The following is a 21,319-nucleotide window of genomic DNA, read 5'->3' on the forward strand; positions in this document are numbered from 1 at the left end:
CACCGCAACAATCGCCACTATTCACTGCATTTTCTCGTGCCCGGGAAGAAAATCCACCGACAAAAGGCTGAGCTACTTCTTTATGTTGAGTCGTGGTCGCTCTTTGCTTTGCCTTCCCGTTTCTTATCGCTCTCTGCGGCACTGAAACCTGAAGGGAGCACACAAGCGACAAATAACATTGAAATATTAACTAAAAAAGAACCTTTTTTGTGTATTGTTGTTGTTTTTTTTAACATGGACAACTACACACTTTGTTGCCACTTTGCCATGGAAAAATGTTGCCCTCCAACACCAAACGCAGAGAGAGAGAAGCGAAGGAAGCTTAGTCGCCGTCCCAATCCAATTAAGCGCGCATCATGATGATCGTTCCGAGCTGCGTTTCTCAACACTTCATGGACAAATATTTTGTCCCATTGTGTTCACGCAGGTGTAGAAGGCTGGGGGAGAAGGGCAGTTATTTGCGTCTTTTTTGTTTTCAAGCCAACCATCGCCCTGTGATAAAAAAAAAAACAAACCCCGCCAAGCCAGACAATGCGACGATACATTCGCTTGCAGCGGCTGGCGAAACATGATCATCGAGGCCGGGCGGGCGCGCGTCTGGCCCCGGAAGGATGCAGCATCCCTTGGAGAGCTGTGGGGCGTAAGGGGAGTAGCGGGAAAGGGAGAAAAACATGGCAACGTTCTAAAACAACCATAAATCTGGTACAAACTGCCGCTTTTCTGGCGGTAGGTAGCCCGCTGCAAGCCAAGTTCGCTCTAGTACCTTCTCCGTTCGCTGGCAGTTTCCTTGTTGCTGGTGCTTTTTTTGTAGCCTTGGGTAGTTCTAGGAACACACACACACCGTTGATGTTCGCTGGCCATGATCGTTTGTTCCGCAACACGCAGTAGAAGCAACGATCGAAATGAAAAGCTATTCCTTAAAGAGCATCACATCTTAAGGGTAGTAGCAGTGCGCTCTGTTCAGAAATTCGTTTCGCTTCCAGATCCAGCATCACGACAATCCCGAGCCTGTCCGGGCAGCTACTTCCCCCCTTACAGTGGACGGTCTGATATAGGGGCGTCCAGCTTTATTGCCTTGTCTGTTGCAATTGCTTTTTTATAGATCAATTTGTTTGCAAGTGATGGTAGCACAAAGTCTGCGATTATTTTCCATCTCAGTCTTGGGGGATGATTTCGGTTCTAGGTTACACCATTCTAAAGCACGGTTAGTGTCAGCATCATCTCACCAGTTCGTCATAAAATGCTGCATCAAACGTAGCTTTATAATGGTTCAACATCAGCTCAAACCCGCACTATTAAACTGAGGTACAAAATGATCAGCTGTATATGGCTCACACCACCCTATTGCCTTGAGGACACAGTCATTATGGAACGGGAAAAACTTGAAACCTTACATCTCGACCTTTTCCAGCTCCCCTCCCACCCCAACGGCCATATCTATTGCATCGCGTCCGGAGCGTGCATTCGTTCAAAATTGGCACTATTGTGCGTCAATTCAACTCCATTTCGACGTTGATACGTGTGCGTACTCAACAAGACACGGCCGGGCACGCGCACGCTTCGCCAAAGTCATGTTAATTTAATTTATACCACACAGAGGTCACGAAACTGTCGCAACTCTACACAAGTACGCTCTTCTCCCCCGTTCGGTTACCGTATCCCCTTTGGGGCTTAGTGTACGATGTACGGTAGCGCGCCAAACAGCGCAGCAAAACACGGCCCGGATCTAAACATACGCTCCAAAAAAGGAGAACCCTGAATGGCTCTGCCGCAATCTTTCTGGAGCGCACAGTTAAACAACGCCGCAGAAAGGATCGGTTCATCACGTAGTTCTCTCGCCCGATAGCCATGATTCACCTTGATGTTTACACACACACACACACACGCACACGTCCTACTACAGCTCCAAGAGAGGAAAGAAAGTCAAGAAAGAGTGGAAAAGAAAGCCAGGTACTCCCCTTATATGGAACCATACCCTGACCGCGCAGCACTCGGCGTTTGATTATATAGCTGAACGGGTGTATTGTATGCCCCCGATGGGGCCCCAATAGAACCGAACCTGCCAAATGGAGTGATCACTTCACTTTTGCTCGCAGCGAAGTCCCACTCACCCTCCCCGTTTGATTATCCCGTGTACTCTGGAGGCCAAAGGTACTGCCTGTCCGTTCCCGTTTCTGCTAGCAGGCATTAAACCCGTGAACATGCCAGAGAACTCCAACATAGGCAGGCAGGTGAACATGTTCGTTCGGAGCAAGAAGTCAAGGCTTTTGGCCAGCACTACACCCGTACCACTCGAACCGTTGGATGTTCTTTGCCGTGCCAATCGACATTCTCTCGCATGCTGGTTGGCTTTTACGTGATCTTCATGTGTATCGCTCATCGAGCATTGCCCTTCCTCGCCCCGAAGGCCTTTAAAGAGGAAAGGCCGCCTCTTTATCTTCCTACCCTACCAAACGTTAGCTCATACACTGGAGAGCAAGTTTCTCCCAGTTCCGAAAGTGCTGGCCCGTCACTCCCAACGCATACCACCACCAGCAAGCGTGTGCGGAAAACTGCGGAGCAAAAAGGCGCGTCGGAAGCGTTTGCGTACGCCGCAGAAGAAAGAAGCGAACGAGGACGAAACGGCTCAAGTCAATCACTATTCCAGGCACGCGAAAACATCGACCAACCTTCTCCCCTCGCTGGAGGGGGGCGATCTCTGTTGCTGAACGGCGACCGACGCCACCGCTGCCTGATCGTAGCAATTTGAAGCCATTAGCATCCAAAAAAAAGTGATAGCTAATAAAATGTCTGCCGTCTGCAGTGACGCGGGATACGCAAAAGAATGGATCGAGAGCAGCGCAGCGGTCCAGGAGGTAACTGTACATTCGTGCTACTTATGGTGAAGTATGCTAAATTATGGCGCCTCCAAGAGGTTACTCCACTTAGAATGAGGATCAGTGGCGGAATGTAGCAACCCTCTTTTGCTCTTTCTTTTGGCTATAGGGTGTTGCGCAAACATGTCACTATTCTAGCGATCCTGCTACGGTCGTATACACGATAGTTTGCGAGAAATCATAGCCTTGTTCACACGTCTTTGAAGATCGTCTTTGTTTTAAAAGGGTTTAGAAAAGTTGTTTACACTTCCAGCGTCGATTTATACGGGCTCTTCATCATGTCGCGGGGTTTACGCAACACAACATTGGTCATCATTTATGCCTAGCCCTACCATTAACCTTCGGATGCATCATATAATCTTCAAGCCCTTGAAAAAACGAGCCCATAAATTGGGCGTTTTGTTCGAAGCCGATACCAGCCGGCTGTCTCGCAGGTCTCACTGCTTGCTAGCAAATCGGTTAATTGTCTCCCTTGCGGTTGATCATCGTGCATATTTTTGCTGTCACAAAACATCGCAAAGCGACCTGACCGAAAAAAAAAACAGGCAAACACCTCAATACTTCCCAAAACGTGAAAAACCTGTTCCACGCCAACCTGTTCGCTCGCCAAGAGCCAATGTCGGTGAGGCTGCGGGTGAGTCTGACCGAGAATATTGCCGTAGGCAGTGGCCAGCCAGCAGTGGATCATTATTACTATACGCTCCGAGCTCACGTGCTGCTTTCGCGGGGAAATATTGAGCTTTTTTTGTTGAGAACGATGGCAGATATCAAAACGCTTAAAAATTTGAAAGCAAAAAATACGTTCAAAAAATCCTTTCTTTCGGTACAAAGGAACCAAAACGAGTGAAAACTTTCCCCAAAACTTTACATCAATATCTGCTCGTTTGGGTGGCGTAACGGTGTGGATACGTGTCGTTTTTTTAATCAAACCCTCCACTGGCCAGCTCCACCCTGCACCATCATCAGGGCTATACACTGTCGCAAGTCATGCTATCCCTTTGGCCCCTGGGGGCAATCCAATCAGTAGGATCCGCCATACGACTACTACCATTGATCCCTAAATGCCCCGCTAGCCCCAATGACAGATGGCATCATCTCATCTTGTGCTACCGAAAAGGGCATCGAAATAGAAGAGAAACGGCCTCCCCTTTAAGGTAAACCACCTTGTGAAGTATGCGTTAGTGCTAGCGAGAGTCGCCTATAAACAACTTGAAATTTATCTTCGAATGAGTTGCCGTCACTAACGATTCCCGCGTTTCAACGTTGCGAATAGATCACCTGTTAATGATCACTGCATCGTAACTCATGTGCCAGGTTTGACTAGAGGCGCGCACCACTCAGAAAAACACACACACACACACATTCAAAGTAATGGCAATCGTTGGCTCTTTAATTCTACCAAATCCTTAAGGAAAATCCTTCAGGAATCGCAAGCCAGCGCTGTCGAACGCGTGTAGCAACTGTCATGTTTCACAAACGATTACCCGGCCCAAAGGAGGGGTTTGCTGCTGGACGTTACAATCGAGCGCAAGCATCATCGTGCGCAAATGTCGCGCTGCGTCAACCACTGGCGCATCAACATTGACGCGGTTGACAAGCAGTCAGCTCCAAAAGAACACCGTTAATTTCCTAGCGGTTTCCTGGTCGCGCCGCAGATGGTGTACGCAAAAGAATTCGCAATATGGAAACTTGCTCACCTGGAAGGTCCCCGGTGGCTCGGTGGGGCAATGTCAGTCAACCAACGGGTGCACTAAGCGGTCTTGCCCAGAACCACCTCTCGCCGGTTATACTGCACACCAAGTACCACCCGGAAAAAAAGACATGCGTCCCCAATGTGTACCGGGATGTATTGCAAGCTGCAGCTGAATGTACTCCACTTAAAGAGGACGGTGTCGTCGAACCAGTGCCTTTAGGCAAGTCACGACAACTCGATCACACACGCACACACACTTCTGGCGCACGACGGTTTGCAGTCGGTGTGTATGACTCATCTCCTTACGTGAAGTCATCAGCAGAAGCTCATCAAAGTTACGACGCAAAAACGAGAGGTATTTAGGATCTCCAACCAGTCCTCGCCGCCAGGTTCTACAAAAGTAACACAAACTAAGGGCCCTGAACCTGCATACCAGCGGTAGTTGATAATTTATCATACATTTTACCGACATAAATGCCATTCTAATCGGAGGAGAAAGCTTTTACTCTCTGCTCGACACACGTGCGAGTGTATCCGAGTGCGTTGGACGCATACTATAGATGCTGAACGGCATCATCAGCCCCAAAAACGCACGTGAATGACCATCAACAGCGACAATGGACTGCAGCCGTCCGGACTAATGGCCGACGGTGAATGCACGCCACCAACAATTTGCCCGAAAGCGCGACTCCCTTCCAGGGCGGGACAGACAGTCGAGAACGACCGATAACGGCCAGCGGTCGAACGGTGAAGGTGTGGCCAGCTTTCAAGCTGCCCCGAGTCACGACGACCCTTCTCTGCTAGTTTGCAACCTGTGACGAATCGTACAAACCATTCTCGATGAAAGATGATGTGCTGAAGCGAGTGGCGAGCTTACGCGAGGAGCACGATGTCTTAGCCGTAGCGACAACGCCACGAAACAAAACGCTCCCTTGGAAGGGTAAGATCGATCGGTACCTGTGTGCGGCGACCGGCGACTGGACCAGAGCACCACACCTCGCCCATGTCCAGCATGATGGATGTTGAATCCGTGCGATGACGATGCACTTTCCGAACCGCCGCAACGAGCCACCAGCCGGTGGAACTTTCGTTTGCGCGTTCTGATTAACCTATGATGCCCCAGTCGGTGGGGTATCACCGTAACAGCGTGGTATCGGAAATCTGCCCAACTCGGGGCAAAACCCGCAAACAAAATGTTAACCCGCGGCCCAGGCAACTCCCCCCGCTGCCTTCCTCTCTCTCTCTTATTCCGTCTCTCTTTCTCCAGCTGTAATGATGTAGCCGGTTAGATTTAAAGGAAACAAAAGGCACGATCATGTGTTGCTGAAGTAATCGTTAAAGGCTGGGAGGTAATCTTTCCATCGGCGGTCATAATTCTTCCTTCTATCCGCGCGCGCCGCCGCTAACAAAACGGAGATTCATCTTCTTTCGTAGGTACCGTGTGCAGTGGATAGAACCATTCACCATTCTGCCCATCCGTGGATGGGTTTATTTTAGTTAATTTCATTTCTTTGCAGCTCGGTTTTTTTATTTTCGTAAACTCTCTCATACCCCGAACCGGAATCGGATGCCCTCCACCACCGACCACAAAAAGCTTGCCCGACGCGGGGTCAGCACAGGTGATGGGGCAGATGAAGTTTAGAGATTGTGGTTAGCAGATTGTATCATTTGCTTGTACGCCGCGGTTGGCAGCGAAAGAGAAACTCCATGTATCAGCCGTGTTGCCGTTGCCCTTTGTAAAGTCCCGGGCCATTACGCGAACGGTACCGGTGTACACTGGTGCCTTCGAATGTCGGTCACACAAAAGGAAGCATTACAGTTCCACGGCATGCGCATTGTGGAGAGTTGCTGAGTTAAGATGTAACGCCGTACAATTTCGCTCCCGTGCAGCAGCGGGTCGCATAAACGTTCGGCTTGGTCAGTGGTCAGCCGGGTTGATATAAATATTGATAAGGAATATCTCATCTTCCCAAACCTAAGATCACATTGCTTTCCAATGCGATTTGTGGGGTTACCGTTAAAGCCTTCGGACGCCCCTGTGAAGTACAGACCGTGACCATTTGGGTCAGCAAGTACGGTTCGGGGTCTCTTTTCACCAATACACCGGTTGATCGGTCCACGTGTATTTTATTGTTCAAAATTCCAACAAGATTAATGTATCATCATCAGGATGATTTCTCCCGATCTGCAGCAACGCTGTTGGTAAACAAATGAACGGTCACAGCGAGCCGGATGGACGCTTCACAGTCGGAGGGAACGAAACAATCAACAAGAAACTCCCGACGCTAGCATCATCAGCATCACTTTAATAGCTTCTGGTATAGCCAATTCCACCATTATTATAGATGACGATGGTGCCGCTCTTTTTCTTCACTCCGTTTATCATTGTTCGTTGGCTCCTAAAGTTCTGCACAGCGAGCGTGATGAAATGCAACACCGGTGATGGCGAGGTTTCGCGACATGATCATGATTTCACTTTTCTCCGCACCATCTTTCTTGCCAGCGGAAACGCTCATCCTTTTTTGTTGTTCGTATACACCCCTGAACCACAACGATCGTGTGTCTGGCTGTCGCCAGTCTGTGCAAAAGTCGCCTCACGTCCAAACACTTACGCGCAGAAGAAGGCAACGCCGACCGGTGCCTTCCGTTGCCTGTGAACCGCATCGTAATTAGAGATGCGTTTAAAATGCGATAATTATCATCAGCGCCATCGGACAGTGTGCGTCGGATTGGCACGCAGGTTCCAGGTTCGACGATTGTCCATCGGGAGGATGGGGCCTGGGGTAGCGTTCAGCCGTCCACTTCCTTTTCTATTATTTCTCTAGCTCCATTAAATGGGTGTGTTTTGTTAATGCGCCGACGTTCCACAGCAGCCGTTTGTTGTGACCGTTTCCCTTTCTAGAAATTGGGAGCTTCCATGGCCACACTCACTCACGCACCACTGCCAAAGATCTTGAACTTCGGATTAGACGGGGCCGAGAGTTTTCGTCATTTTGGAATGGCAAGGAAAAATTAAAAACGAAAGTGTGCAAGAAGCTGCCCAATCTGTCCATCAGCGCCGCGTGCAACTCGCAGTCTCGTCCTACAAAAGTAGCCACCGGACCACTGTGTTGTCTTTTCTGTGGGTCTCACTTGGGTGAAAGTCATAGCTGTCAAAGTTAAAATATGCTAAATTAACTCCAACTAGCTCACAGCTACGGATTACACAAATGGAGAGAAAAACCAGGGCGATTAAATCCCATAAAACAGGCAACGGAAAACTGATCGGTTTCGCTGTATCTGAGCTATAAACAAATCTTTCTCCCATCCCACAACAATACGGTAGCCACATGGTACGCGGGAAAGAGCGAACACAAATTAGTGGTCCTGGTGCCAGAATCTCCTTGTTTGTGTGCGTGTGTATGTGTGTGTGTGAGTGGGAAAATAGGTCAAAAGTTTATGATCCCTTCGCTGTTTAAGCGCTCTCCTAGCTTCCCACGTTGTCTCGCCCGGGCGCATGGTACGGTTAATCAGTAACAAACCCTACACATATCCCTCCCCCCTTCTGGTTGTGGCAACCAGACAAAACATAGCCTTTGGACATAAAGGGGTGTGTGTGTATGTGTGTTTGTTTCCGATCAATCAAAAGTACAACACAACGTGTCTGGGCATTCGTGCATACATGCCCGGTGTGTAACGGACAGGCCGGACCAACCAGCCACCCAACCTCCGGCACTACTTGGGGCAACAGTAACACAAAACAAACCTGTTCCTTTAAAGACGTCTTCTTGTCTTGACTTGGCGGTGTTTCGTCTTTCACGACCGCGCGAAGAATGATGAAAGATGATGAAGATGAATTTTAATTGGTTCGCCAAAAAGTACACTACCAACAAGTCCTCGGGATGGGGGAAAGGATACACCACAACAGAGAGGAAGCTTAAAGCTTGCCACGGGTGTTGTTTGTACGTACATTCCTTCGCTGGCTACATTTGCATAATGTCGTCGCGTGTCCTCCTTTGCAAATATCATCTCATCGGAAGTGACAGTCCGTACCGTTACCGTACCTTTGCTATCACGCGTTGTGTCTCTTTTGACACTTTGATTAACATCAGGCTCGGTGGGAATTAGGAGAAGCTTGCACACAGCCTGAATCCTGCCGTGTGATGCCGTGACTACAACAAGGGGCCCCACACATATTGGAGATTTTCGTTGATAGTACTCTGGAAGCGGTAGGATTTCCAAACTGCATTTTAAAAAGCAAACTAACCTTAGCCCGCATGTAAAGAGGTACGATGCGGTCAACGCTTGGTGTCAAAGTCGTGACACGGTCAAGAGAAACGGTACCTCGGCTTTTGCGTTGCGTGCAAGCGCACGAGTCTGCTCACGAAGTCGCGAGATATAATCGATCAGGTAAGGAAAATTATGCGTCGCTGCATTTGGCCCCATTTGCACCAGCTGATTGTGGACAAATGCGGGAATGCTTTTAAAAAGCAGTCAGATTAACGCCTGCCCCCCGGGTGGTTAGGCTGAGAGGTGCGGGGAGATTAAGAAAACGTGTTTTGCTTCCCTGAAGAGCTGATATCGACCTAAAGCAGCACATTCGTGGGGTTCCGATTTCTTTGTTCGTTTTGCAGTACACAATACGCAAACTTCCTGGTTTGCAGCAAGGATCGTGTGAGAATTGCTTAAGCCACTGTGCCACTGGTGCCCAAAATCAGTCATTTTATTGCTGCCCATATTTGGAACTTGGTACGAAAGCGCTAATGAAGTTTCACACATTGATCGCAATAAATACCGCCACAAATGTCCTAATCTAATTTCAACACGTCCATCGATTGGGAAGTTGGATACTAAGTCATTAAATTGAATTGTATTGGGTACGGGACGGTTTCTGCCGGTCTGCAGAAAGCACATGAAAGACTATGCTCATTACTGGGGCAAGGCACGATAATACTGGTCTAAAGTCCAGAGCTCCCCGATGCCTAACTCCACAACCATTCCATTAATCACTCCTCATTTGGGCAAGTACCACCGCGCCTTAACGGCGTACAATCCCGTTCCGAAGAATGACGGAATTACGATCAACGGTAGCAGAAGAATAACGACCTAGCGGTCAATTCTTGGCCAATGCGCAAACATCAACGATTGGATCATTGGACATTCAGCATTCAGCACAACCTACGCACAGTCTGCATTGCACTGTCCAATCACTTGCCACCCTTGAATAAGAGCATGTAGCTGGCAATTTTCGACGTAAATAACCATAGATAGACAGAGTTCCATGATCCGAGATCTAACATCTTGTTGAAGTTGCTGTGCAAATCCACACTTCGGCGGTAGCAGGTACAATCGACACTTGATCGGGGATGTATGTTATGTGCACCCGGCAATGATTAGATCTCATCGCAAAACCTCCGTTACAAAACATTGGTGCAACGGTAGACGGTTTCTACTCCTACTCAATCCGTACGGTCGCCACCTTCAACCATGCCACGCAACGCAATGATTAATCGTGTTCAATATGTGATCATGACATCTTATGCTGGTGCGAGATCGGCCGTCTAAGGTGAGGATCCCGTCCGTGTGGAACACGGTGCAGTGCACAGTCAACGGAAGTTGGCAGCTAGCGTGTCGCGTGGGCGCTGGCTGGCAAGCATTATTTCGCAACCGTGCGCAAATGAGACAGCAAATGATCGCCCACCTGCTTCGCAATGACTTAAGGCTCCAGAGGTGACAAGATCACAACGGTGCAATGCGCAGGATGGGTTAATAGGCTTACGCAGAGAAGCTAATAACAAACAAACAAGCTATCCGGGTAAGAGGGATGGAGGAGGATCAAATCCCTCCTCCTAAGAAAACAAGTTCTTGCCAATTTTTTTCAACAGATATTCGGGAACGAATGAACCTAACTCGTTTGTGCTACTCTCTATTTCCTACATGCATTCAGCCTATACGCACAGCTTCTTTGGACAGAACTAGTCAATTCTCGTACGCGCGTGGCACTCGCGGCCGCTCTCCACTCACCCTAGTCAAACGTGTTCTTGGACGAGACACTCATGGCTATCGGATCGACACGACAGCTTGACAGTTCTCGACTTCCGTCCGCTGAAACTCGAGAACTGGCCGTTAACTTCACCGAGCACAAAACAAAGTCATGCATGTGTGTTAGCCTTTTGCGATCGAGCCCCATTTGACGTCATCATTTCGAACGCCTGTCATACTGTGGTCGCACAGTCGGAGCAAAACCAACCCAACCATCCGCTTTTGCAGACTGTCGGCCGTTAGTCCCAGACACAATCGCACATGTCTTCCAGCCATTCATCGATTCTGGGCGGCAGTAGTTCTGTAGCCCACTGTTATACGTCCCTTCACCGACCCACACACACACACACACACACACACACACACACACACACACACACACACACACACACACACACACACACACTTATTACCCGGGCCAAGTTCTTCTCTAGCCTAGCGTCCCATGCTACGGGACACACGCACCAGAGAGCGCGCGATCAGAGCCAAACGAGTGGTGATTTCGATTAAATGAATTCAATTAGTGACGGGCGAGTCAGTTTGGAGGCAGCGAGAAGCATTGCTTGATTTCGCGGGGCCAATGTGGAGACTGTGTGCGTGCCTCTGTGCTGTTGGTGGTTGCTAAACATTGCGATTTGGATGGCGAAGCGTACACCAGCCGACAAGTGGGCGCAGGGCGAGGATGAAATATATTAAATAATTTCCATTATTAACCGAAACGGTCCATAAGAAGAGAGGTGCAGCGCTACCTAAGCTCCCACCCGAATGGTCTAAATATGCGAGCTAAATTAATTGTATTTGTCTACCTCTACTCCACACAAGACCTGGGTAGGGGAGATGGTATCTGTTTTTTACCACACAGATCTGTTTCTGTTCCTACCACAACCCGACACAGCAACCCTAACTCGATCGCTTTGTCGTGAGCAGACTAATAACCAGTAATGGATCGATATGTTTCAGTCATGTTCCCATCCATTCCAGCGGCGTCTGACCAAAATGTACCACACACACACACACACACACAAAGCCGATCGGACGACCGCATCAAAACGATCGTTTTTACAACCGAAATAAAATACAGCAGCACAACGCGATCTTGCGTACCGGGAGAACACATAAAACCTTGACGTTATGGTACAGGGTTCAACGGGCATGTGCAGCTATCAGTCGCGCGGCGTCGAACGCACAACCGGCGATCGTGGTGGTGGTGGTATTGCCGATTAGAAACAGCAACGTTGGGGAGGCTTGGTATTGAGGGGATTCTGGATGATGCTCGTGATTTCAGCGTAATCAGCCGTAAGTATAATGTTCCAAATTATTCCAGAAGCAATCAAAAAATCACCGTGCGACTGCTGGTGGATGACAACAGCAACGCTTCTTACGTTTGTGTGCGCAGAAGAAAGGTGGAAATGTGTGATTAAATGGGAGCGCTGTCAGAACAGAAAAAAACAACAACACATTATAAATTGCAAATTTGATAAGAGGTGGAGGGACGACTTTGCAAACTTGTTAACAGAAGAGGAAGTAAATATACGATCGGAAAGATCTTGAACACTCGTTGCCTTAATTGCCCTACTGTTTAGATGTGTTTCGTTTTATTGGGAAGAGTATTCATTCATTCATTAATAGATCTACCTTCGTCACGTTTTAATAATCACTGTCCATTTATTGCACCAAAAAAGAAGATTAAGTTTACTGAGAAAAAACGATTTTTACCCAATTTCGCGACAGTATCACTGTAGCATGAAGCTAACTGTATTGGCTACTTCATTGTAAATTCACTTTTAATAAATATATTACTTGAAATGGAATACACTAACACCCTTTTCCTCTTTCTCTTTGTGGCAATAAAGCTAATCGAAATTAAATGCGGCGGATAGCTTTTCCATTTGCAAACAGTCACGGTTCCGAAAAAAGGGAAAATCGGTAAACAATAATCGAACCAGCAAGTGGAGCCAGAGAAACCGTGAATCGTGAACTACTTTATTATTGCGAATTTCAACAAATGTGTGCTTCAAATAAAATCAAAACAACTCGTTCCACCAACTAGAGAGCAATTGATATGCTTGATAAGATCTTGGGAAACGAAATTAAAATAAACACTAGTACGTAAAACTCGTAAATGGCCGTTAAATTGATGAACAAACGCATGCGAAAGCCGTCAGAAAAGCGGAACTTTCCAAGAGAAATGATTTGAGTACCAAGGGTTAGATTTTTCTCACCAACTTTTAGTTTACATTGCCGGCCGAATGTAATGCAATGTTGTCTATAATTCCATATCCAAAATTATGTACACGGTAGTAATTTTGTGCAACCAAATCACACGTTCACACCAAATCAGAGATGGAATAAATTTAAAACGCCGCCAACTTTGTTGTAGCATCCACATCAGAAAACACTTTCCGCCTTTAAACTCAAAATCGCTTCAAACCCAGTGAAACTCACCAAAAGACATAGAGAGAACGAGAGAAAGAGAGTGTGTATGTGCCGCCTTAAGTGCTGCTGTCCCATTTAATTTTTTGGAATGTTTTCCTACACAATTTTCGGTAGCGTCGGCACATCTAGAGGCACCATTACTTTCCCTTCGTAAGGCGCGGGTGCGCGCGTCTCCAAAGCCCTTTAGCGCTAGTTTGTGCCGCAACCTTTTTCCCAGCATGCCTTAACTGCATCCACCGATAGTATCTGTTCCGAAGCGCCCTCCCGAAAGAGGCTGTGTGTGTGTGAGTGTGTGCCCGCGCGCACAACCTGCCCCGCGTTGCCGATCGTTGCATTTATTTACCTCATACCACCATACCATTTTAGAGGCTCGTTTATCTTTGGAAGAGAGTCATCTTCACTGACCTACGCAGAGGGCCACATACAGCAGAGAGAAAGGTGGCTGCTGAGGGTACTGCTGGAGAGCTCTTGTTCACGGTTCACGACGGTTCGCCGCCTATCGACAGCACAGCCACACGGTAGTCCTTGGAAGAAATCATGATAAAAAAAACGAAAACCCTCTTCCCGGCTCTTATCTACAGCACCATACCCTCTCTCCTTTAAGGGGTACATGTGGCTCGGAATGTGGCTAAAGTGCACTTCATCCCCGCGCCAAGTAGCGGCCACAGCTAGAAACAAAGTACTCTTTCTTACTTTTCATTACAAAAAAAAGCAGCGCACAAAAATGCCGCTGTGAAGGTGGTGGTTCCCCCGCGTAGCCGCAAAGTCCCCGTTATTTCTATCAGGCGGTGGACTGTACACTTTTTTCTGTATGTACATTTCATTTGGTACCGTCCGTAAGACCGTTTCGGTTCCGATGCCGCACAAAATGTCAATAAACTGCCCCATCGCGTTCGCGATCATACCCATAGAAGAGGAGTGTTGGGGGGGGCTAGGGGTGGGATGGTGGATTATTAAACAAACGTCCCCGAAAACGTGCATTTGGGAAGCACACTACTACCGTGTATATCATTGCGGGAGGAAGAGAAAGAAAAAATAATAACGGCACACCAAAGCAAGACCCCACCAGCACGTGGAGATGGAGGAGCAAACGAACGAAACCACCCATCATCGGCCCGACGACGGGGAGGAAAAAACACTTCTTAATGCAATGTTTATATTTGCGAGAGGAATAAACTGAAGCCTGGGGCTTCGGGCCGGGCCACATTTGTACAACAAAAATACACGCGATGTTTAAATTTGAGCTTCTCGCAGTTGGCGTGGCGCAGTTAAAAGGTGACTGTGGTAGGAGCGCTGTGGTAGGAGAGGGTTTGCTCGTTCCTACCTACCGGCGTGCAACTGCAGATGCAACGGTAAGCATGGGGGCAGAACCATGGGGGACGGTAGCTCGCGGGAGGGAATTTCTCCCATCCAAAACTCATCATAAATGCAATGTCTGCTGGGGCATGTTGAACAACCCCTCCCCCCCCCCCCTGACAGACACACGCGGTGCTGTGTTGTCGCCGGTAAGACAAACATTAGCAATGGCGTGTGAGCAAGCAGTGCATGCAGCATCAACGCTCGGCACCTTTCTCCACTCGATATCAACTTTAGATACGAGAAAGACATCACACTCGACTGTCGTCGGACAACGGCAACGGGACTCTAATTAAGACATTTTAGTGACAGTGCTGATCGCGATGCAGGCTCTGTGCGAGATGATTACAAGCTGTAGATGTGTTTCGTTTTAAATGATGTGACATGATTGTACACAACATACTTCCATAACTATCATTGCAATAACGAAGAATTTCAATGTGCTGGTTGCCCTTGCCCCGAGTAAAAAATCACTTGCTAATCAATTTCGCTCGCTCCGTGAAGTGTAAAATTTCACGCAACATGTCCGGATGTAAACCTTTTCTCTTTACTCCGGACCTATATGCCCAGAAGAAGAAAGAAGCAGTGCCCAAAAAAGAACCTTAAAAAGGGGCTAAGCAAAACAAAACACAAAGATAGATGAGTGTAACAAAACAGGATAAGAAGCTCAAGATGAAAAGTTGTAGCATAAAACAAAACCATCGACGGGGGTCCCCGTCCTTTCGGATTCGTTTTGTCTTACATGTTGTGCTCTGCTCTGCTCACGCCAAGACTCCCGCCCGGAGTTTTTAATGCCCAACTACACGGTGTGGCCTTGGACTTCTTGGAGGTTTTCTTTTGTAAGGAGGCTTACAACTATAGCACAACTTATCGAACCCGATCTTGACCCTTTAGTGTGTTAAACGCTTCATGACGGACGAATTGAACTTGAGCGCCAAAGATGACTAAAATTAGTTTGTTTAGTATATCAACACGAACAGTTGTTTGGGACGGTGTAAAGAGACAAAACTTTCTCCAAGGGAGCAGCGTTACATTAAGACATCATTTTCAGCCCAGTAAACATGGATATGGGAGGAAAAAAAAAAGAAACAACACACGCTACAAATTAACACCCCGATCTTACCTTTCGTGTGTGACATGTTATGATGTTCCGCCGTTGCACCGGGCAGCATAAACGCGCTGCTGAGCAGCATAAACAGTAGCCCTGGCCAGATCATGTTTTTTTTTTTGGAGGAGGTGCGATGTGTATCGGACCCAGAGGTTCCTGTCCCGGTGTATTCCCTTTTTCTGTAGCTCTTCCGTTCGGTTTCCTATTCCCACTTCCAGTGGGTGTGTGTGGGGTGGGTGCACTTTCACCGAACAATGGAAGCAGCACCGTCAGAACAACAACACACCGTCTTCCGCTTGCCTGGAGAATAGAAGAATGATGCTGCTGCTGCTGCTGTTGCTGATAGTGTGGCTGGGCTGTGCTTACTGTGATGCCCAGACGCAAACAAACGCACGCGGGATGTTATGCTGTCGGCAAGACAGCATGCGATGATGATGATGGTGTTGAAATTGTGTGGCCTTCGCTGGATGATCTCCTACGTTTGTGTGAGAGTGTGTGTGTGTGTTTGCACCGGAAGATAGTGAGAACGATTCGAAACACCGTCTTCGTTCGCCCAGGCCAGCACCGGTCTTGTGGTACGGGCACAAACTTTCAATTAAATCCCAATCGAACTTTTTCTTTCCTTCTTTCTCTCTTCACCCCTTCACTACCGCGCCACCACAGCCGACTTTGATTCGTCGGACGGTGAAGGGATGTGTTTTTCCGGTATGAATGTGTTTTTTTTTTTGTCTCTTCTTCGAAGAACTAATTTTCAACAACAAAAAAAACACCCAAACAACAGCCAGCAGCGGGAAGAGCGAATTACCGCACTTTAATAATCGTGATTTATTCCTTCGCACCGCAGCGGACCCCGCGCGCGCACAATCTGTTTTGGGCGCCACCCTTGTGTTTTCCTTCCGTGGTTTTGTGAAACTGAACTTTGTAAATCAATTAGCTTTTCTTTTTTTCTCACACACAATTGCTTCCCCGAATGGGTACCCCTTTTCGCACTATTTCACTATCAGTGCAACGGTTGCAACAGTGAGGACGACATCACACAGACACACACACGCACTTAATTATCAGCATCGGAACGAATGTGGCTTCCGGGATCTTCGAGAAGGCGCGCAGCTCATCACACACTGACTCACCCGGCCAGACACACTTCAGGGAGCCCTGAAGACAATCAGACACAGACAGGCAGCGGGAAGAGGGAATTCACTTTTGTAAGGGGGGATCCCATTAATCGAACGATTATGTTGCACAAGGGGCCGCAGATTCACTACAAATTGCACTTCTTTGATGAGTTGCGTTAAGACGCAAGGGGTCGTCTACAATTGGCAAACCTTCGCTTCACTTGCGACGAGGGATGGCGAACACAATGGACACTAATTCGATGGCTAATTTTAGGCTCACACATCCGCAGAGCACGGCGCCACCACCGCCGCCGCCGCCACCACCCGCACACTAGAGCAGCAAGACGCACTTAATTCCACGCGCACTCGTCTCCGTTGCCGCACGGTGCCCCACTATTGAATGGGTACGCACAATACCCGTGTTTGGCCGTTCTCCATATCGGGTGCGGTGCACCACCCTCTCTCATTGACCCAGGCGTAACAGCGTATCAAACAGCGGGGGGAGTTATCACCGTACTGTGCGGGCACGTTTCGCGACTTTCACGACGATATGGCGCGCCTCCGGTCGCAAACACCCTTTGGGTGGATCCCTTTTTTTTCTCTCGGGCTCACTCACTGCACATGAACAAACAATACACACTCATACACACACGCGATCAGTGCGCGCCAGCACGGCCAACATAAACGGTCATAAAGATTCTTGGCCGACAAAAAGGTGATCGCGAAAACGTGCAAGCATGCTATGATCTCGCATAGCATCGACGCGCCCGAACTCATAAACAAGAACAGCGGCCTCGTCGCTGGCGTCCGTGGGTCCCTGTGGAAGCTGCTCCGCACCGGAAAAGGCGTATCGTGTGCTTTTCACCGTACTTTGGAGCCCTTGCCTTCTTGCCCTGCACTTGTCGGGAATTGAATCCGTTGATCGGATCGGAAGGAAAGAAAGTCCTGATCTTTACTACGATCGGACCAAGTCTTTCTGTTCTATCTTGCACAACAACAAAAATGCACGCACCGCTCACAGCAGCTTTGCAGTTAAATTTCGCACACCTTTCGGCAGGTAGAAAACAAAACAGAAAAACAGAAACGAACCACGGTTTTCTCGGTGTGTGCGGAGCTCGCGGAAACAGGCACGGCACACGCGTCCACTCGCACCGAAGCGCAATGCTGAAATGAATGGAAATGAACGAAGCGAAGCCGAAATGAACCGACACGAACGGTGCGTAGGATGAACGGAATGAACTGTACTGGAATGCCCAGCTGGTTGATGACGAGTGAACTTGTTTGATTTTTCCCCTCTTAATATGCAAAACATTTGCCATGCTTATCCTAATTCCTCGCAAATTTGAGTTAAAAAATAAAACATTTTGATGGTTCGCTTTTATCGTTTCATTTCAATGAAATTTTTGAAATATTATGGCTACACTCGATTGTTAAATTTCGTACATCACACAGCTTAGCACACCCGCAATCTACTCACCTTGAGCTAACCGGTTCAAAAGTTGACGTTCGTATTTCGCAACGTAAATATTGACATCCATCCAGTGCGCACTGTTGTTGGCTGGTTTCACTGGCGTTTTTCCATTGCCTGCGGTTTCGGACGGTGCGAAGGTGGTCCAAATTTTGCAGCCAGCCCAAAAAACGGACGTACTGCGGTATCTACTACAGCGCAGCAGAGAGTTCCCTTCGGCCGAATTGGAAAGTAAGATCAGCAGCTTCGGCGAAAAGGAACCTTCGCGCTTGGTGTCGCGAACAGTGATGGTAGTAGTAGTATAAAGTAAACCCAACCATGAGCGTAATCGATTTTCTCTTCAGGTAAGCGCGCCCGTCCTGCTTAAACGCACAGTTTCGTTTATTCTCTTTCGTTTTTTTTCTACCCCCGGTTTTTGGCTCAAGCTATAAAGTCTGATTTTTCCGATTTAAAAACCAATTTTTGCCCTTCCCTTTTCTATGCTCTTTTGGCTATTTTCCACTCGGAAATTGTTCCGCGTATTATCAGTTTCTTTCTCTTACCAGTCTCATTACGAATGCACTGTTGTTACGGTATCGGTTTGGTTTGACGACCTCACTACAAGATGCGCATTGAGCTTGTTTTGTTTATAAAAATAGATCCAAACTTCTCTCGCCCTTTTTCCTCTTGCATCCCAAACCACAACAAAAACGGAAGCTTTACCGTGCAAGCCTTCCTCTCGTTACGAACACCTGTTCATGCCCTCTTCGAATCCTTTCCTACTGCCCCTCCTGGTCTGCAGTCCTGGTCCAGTGGAATCACACAAAAAACGTGCTCTTACATTCCCTGTTTTTTCCCCATTACTTTTCTCGTGCAGCAGAAACAGTCTCGCTCAGTAAAAGCGGGTTTGGCGCCGAACATACACCCGGCACGCCAAATATTGTTGTTATCCTTTCATCAATGCTTTTGCGTACAAAAACGTACACGAAAAATTCGATTCCAAAAGGTGCGGCGAAACACACAAAGATTCAATCTCTCTCTATATATATACATATCGGCCGTCCAGCGTGCGTGTGAGTAGAGTGTGTAGCCTTGATGCGCGTGGTTACTAGCGAACGAGGTAAGAATTTACTACTTTTTTGTCCCCCTTTTTTTGCAATAACTACTGTGTATGGCGTTTGTAGTGCTCGTTGATAGCATTTGTACTAGAGCTAGCGTGTGTATATGTGTGTGTGTGTGCCATGTGCTTGTTCGTTAATGCTTCTGGAGTAAACCCGTTCACGGTTGCATCAGCGTTTGTGTTTGTTGCGTACGAATGCTAAAACTACCCAGCGCATGCCCTTACAATCTGTCTGTCCCGGCTTATGGTTCGCGGATCTTTTCTTCTCTTTCCCAACAGTTGGCAGATTGTACTAAAACCCCTGCTAAAGATGATCCGCCGACTGTTCAGCACGCTCATTGCGGATTACCCTCCGGCCGGGGAGTTTCTTCCGTCGGCACCCAGCAATCGACAACCTTCCACTGGTAGCGGTAGCGGCGGTACGGACGTAGTGCCACCGGCGTTCCGGACCAGCTCGCTACAGTCCTTGAGCTGGCTGCACGCAATCTCGCCCTGCTTTCCGGTGTCAGGCGACCGCATAGAGGTCATCCGTGAGCCGGGCACGTTCTACAACACGCTGCTGGACAAATGTTCGGTCGCGCAGCGAAGGATCATGCTCGCCAGCCTGTACCTTGGCACGGGCAGCCTGGAAACGCAGCTCGTGGCCGCCATTCACGAAAACCTCCGCAACAATGTGCAGCTCAAGGTGGACGTACTGCTGGACTTTACGCGTGGCACACGGGGCGAGCGAAACAGCAAAACCACGCTGATGCCGCTGGTCAAGGAGACGGACAATTTCCGCCTCTCGCTGTACCACACGCCGGTGCTGCGTGGGCTGACGAAACGCTTGGCACCACCGCGATGGAACGAGCTGCTCGGCATACAGCACATGAAACTGTACCTGGTGGACGATACGGTCATCATTTCCGGTGCGAATCTGTCCAACGATTATTTCACCAACCGGCAAGACCGGTACGTCATGATCGAGGATCGCCGACTGGCCGACTTCTATGCCAACTTCCTGGGGAAGGTGCAGGAGTTTAGCCTGACGGTTGGGCGCGATGGGGCGACGCGACTGCACGACACGTGGACCATGCTGCCGTACAAGTGTGCCCAGCTAGAGTTTGCCACGGAAGCGCGGGATCGCATCCGGGCGTACTATCGCAGCGTGATGGACGAGCAGCGGGCGGTTTGCGAGCGGGACGAGACACAGCACGCGGACACGTGGATATTCCCGCTGATCGAGATGGGACAGCTCGGCATACATCACGACAGTCTGGCGACGAAGCAGCTGCTGTCGGGTTGTTTGGCCGGCTCGCAGCTGCGCTTGGCTACGGGATACTTTAACCTGACGGAAACGTACATGAACACGCTGACGAACGAGTGCCAGGCACAGTGTAACATACTGATGGCGCACCCGAACGTAAGCAGCTTTTAGTGCAGCGCGAGTCGAATCGATGTGCCAACTAACGCAATGATTTTGTTCTGTTTTTTCGCCACAGGCCAACGGGTTCCTCGGAGCGAAAGGACCGGCGGGCGGTATCCCCGCAGCATACTCCCTGCTGGCGCGCAAGTTTCTCGAGATGCTGAAATCGTCCGGCCAAAGCCACCGGGTGGAGCTGCTCGAGTACGAACGACCCGGGTGGACGTACCACGCCAAGGGCCTGTGGTACTATCTACCCGACTCGTCCCTCCCGAACGTCACCCTCATCGGTTCGTCCAACTTTGGCGAGCGCTCGGTGAACCGCGACCTCGAGGCACAGATCTGCGTGGTCACGAATAACGCCACTCTGCAGCGCAAGCTCGAAACCGAGTATCAAAATTTGCTCCAGCACGCGACCACCGCCGAAACGGAGCTCATCAACCGGCCGGTGCCCCGGTGGGTGCGTGCCGTCGTGGGACTGTTTCGCAACTTTTTCTAATCTCGCTCCGCTTCCGCTGGCGGCCGGTCCGGGTCCGGCCAACAGCTTCATTGCGCATCGAAGATGCCATACTCGTGAGCCCGCGCGAACAAACGCTAAACGTATCGAATACACGTGACAGTCACGTTGCAGTTGTGATCAGTGTTAAGCCGACCAATCGTTCGGTTCCGACAAGGACACGGGCCCGTGCCCGGGGTTACTTCTAGCTTCTAGTTTCGCCATCATGCATCGCGTTAGCTTAATCGA

General features: G+C 48.9%; 2 protein-coding genes across 3 annotated transcripts in view; one reads left to right on the plus strand and one right to left on the minus strand.

The window, feature by feature from the left end:
* The window catches only part of LOC121588882, a 39,510-nt gene extending 21,741 nt beyond the window's left edge, over nt 1-17,769 (minus strand). The window contains exon 1 of the mRNA XM_041907318.1: nt 15,506-17,769. Coding sequence (XP_041763252.1) covers nt 15,506-15,599 — 94 coding nt within the window. The 5' untranslated portion in view covers nt 15,600-17,769. The remainder of the gene's footprint in view (nt 1-15,505) is intronic.
* A 362-nt stretch (nt 17,770-18,131) lies between these two features.
* On the plus strand, nt 18,132-21,311 carry LOC121588025 (CDP-diacylglycerol--glycerol-3-phosphate 3-phosphatidyltransferase, mitochondrial). 2 transcript variants are annotated; one of them, XM_041905511.1, is made up of 4 exons: nt 18,132-18,417; nt 18,930-19,172; nt 19,452-20,574; nt 20,654-21,311. In XM_041905511.1, the coding sequence occupies exons 3-4, from the start codon at nt 19,483-19,485 to the stop codon at nt 21,071-21,073; spliced, it is 1,512 nt and encodes a 503-aa protein (XP_041761445.1). In that variant the 5' UTR covers nt 18,132-18,417; nt 18,930-19,172; nt 19,452-19,482; the 3' UTR covers nt 21,074-21,311. The 2 variants fall into 2 exon arrangements, with proteins under 2 accessions (XP_041761445.1, XP_041761444.1); XM_041905510.1 differs by lacking the exon at nt 18,930-19,172.
* The last annotated feature ends 8 nt before the right edge of the window (nt 21,312-21,319 follow it).

This window comes from Anopheles merus, chromosome 2R (genome assembly GCF_017562075.2).
Source record: "Anopheles merus strain MAF chromosome 2R, AmerM5.1, whole genome shotgun sequence".
NCBI classification, from domain to species: domain Eukaryota; kingdom Metazoa; phylum Arthropoda; class Insecta; order Diptera; family Culicidae; genus Anopheles; species Anopheles merus.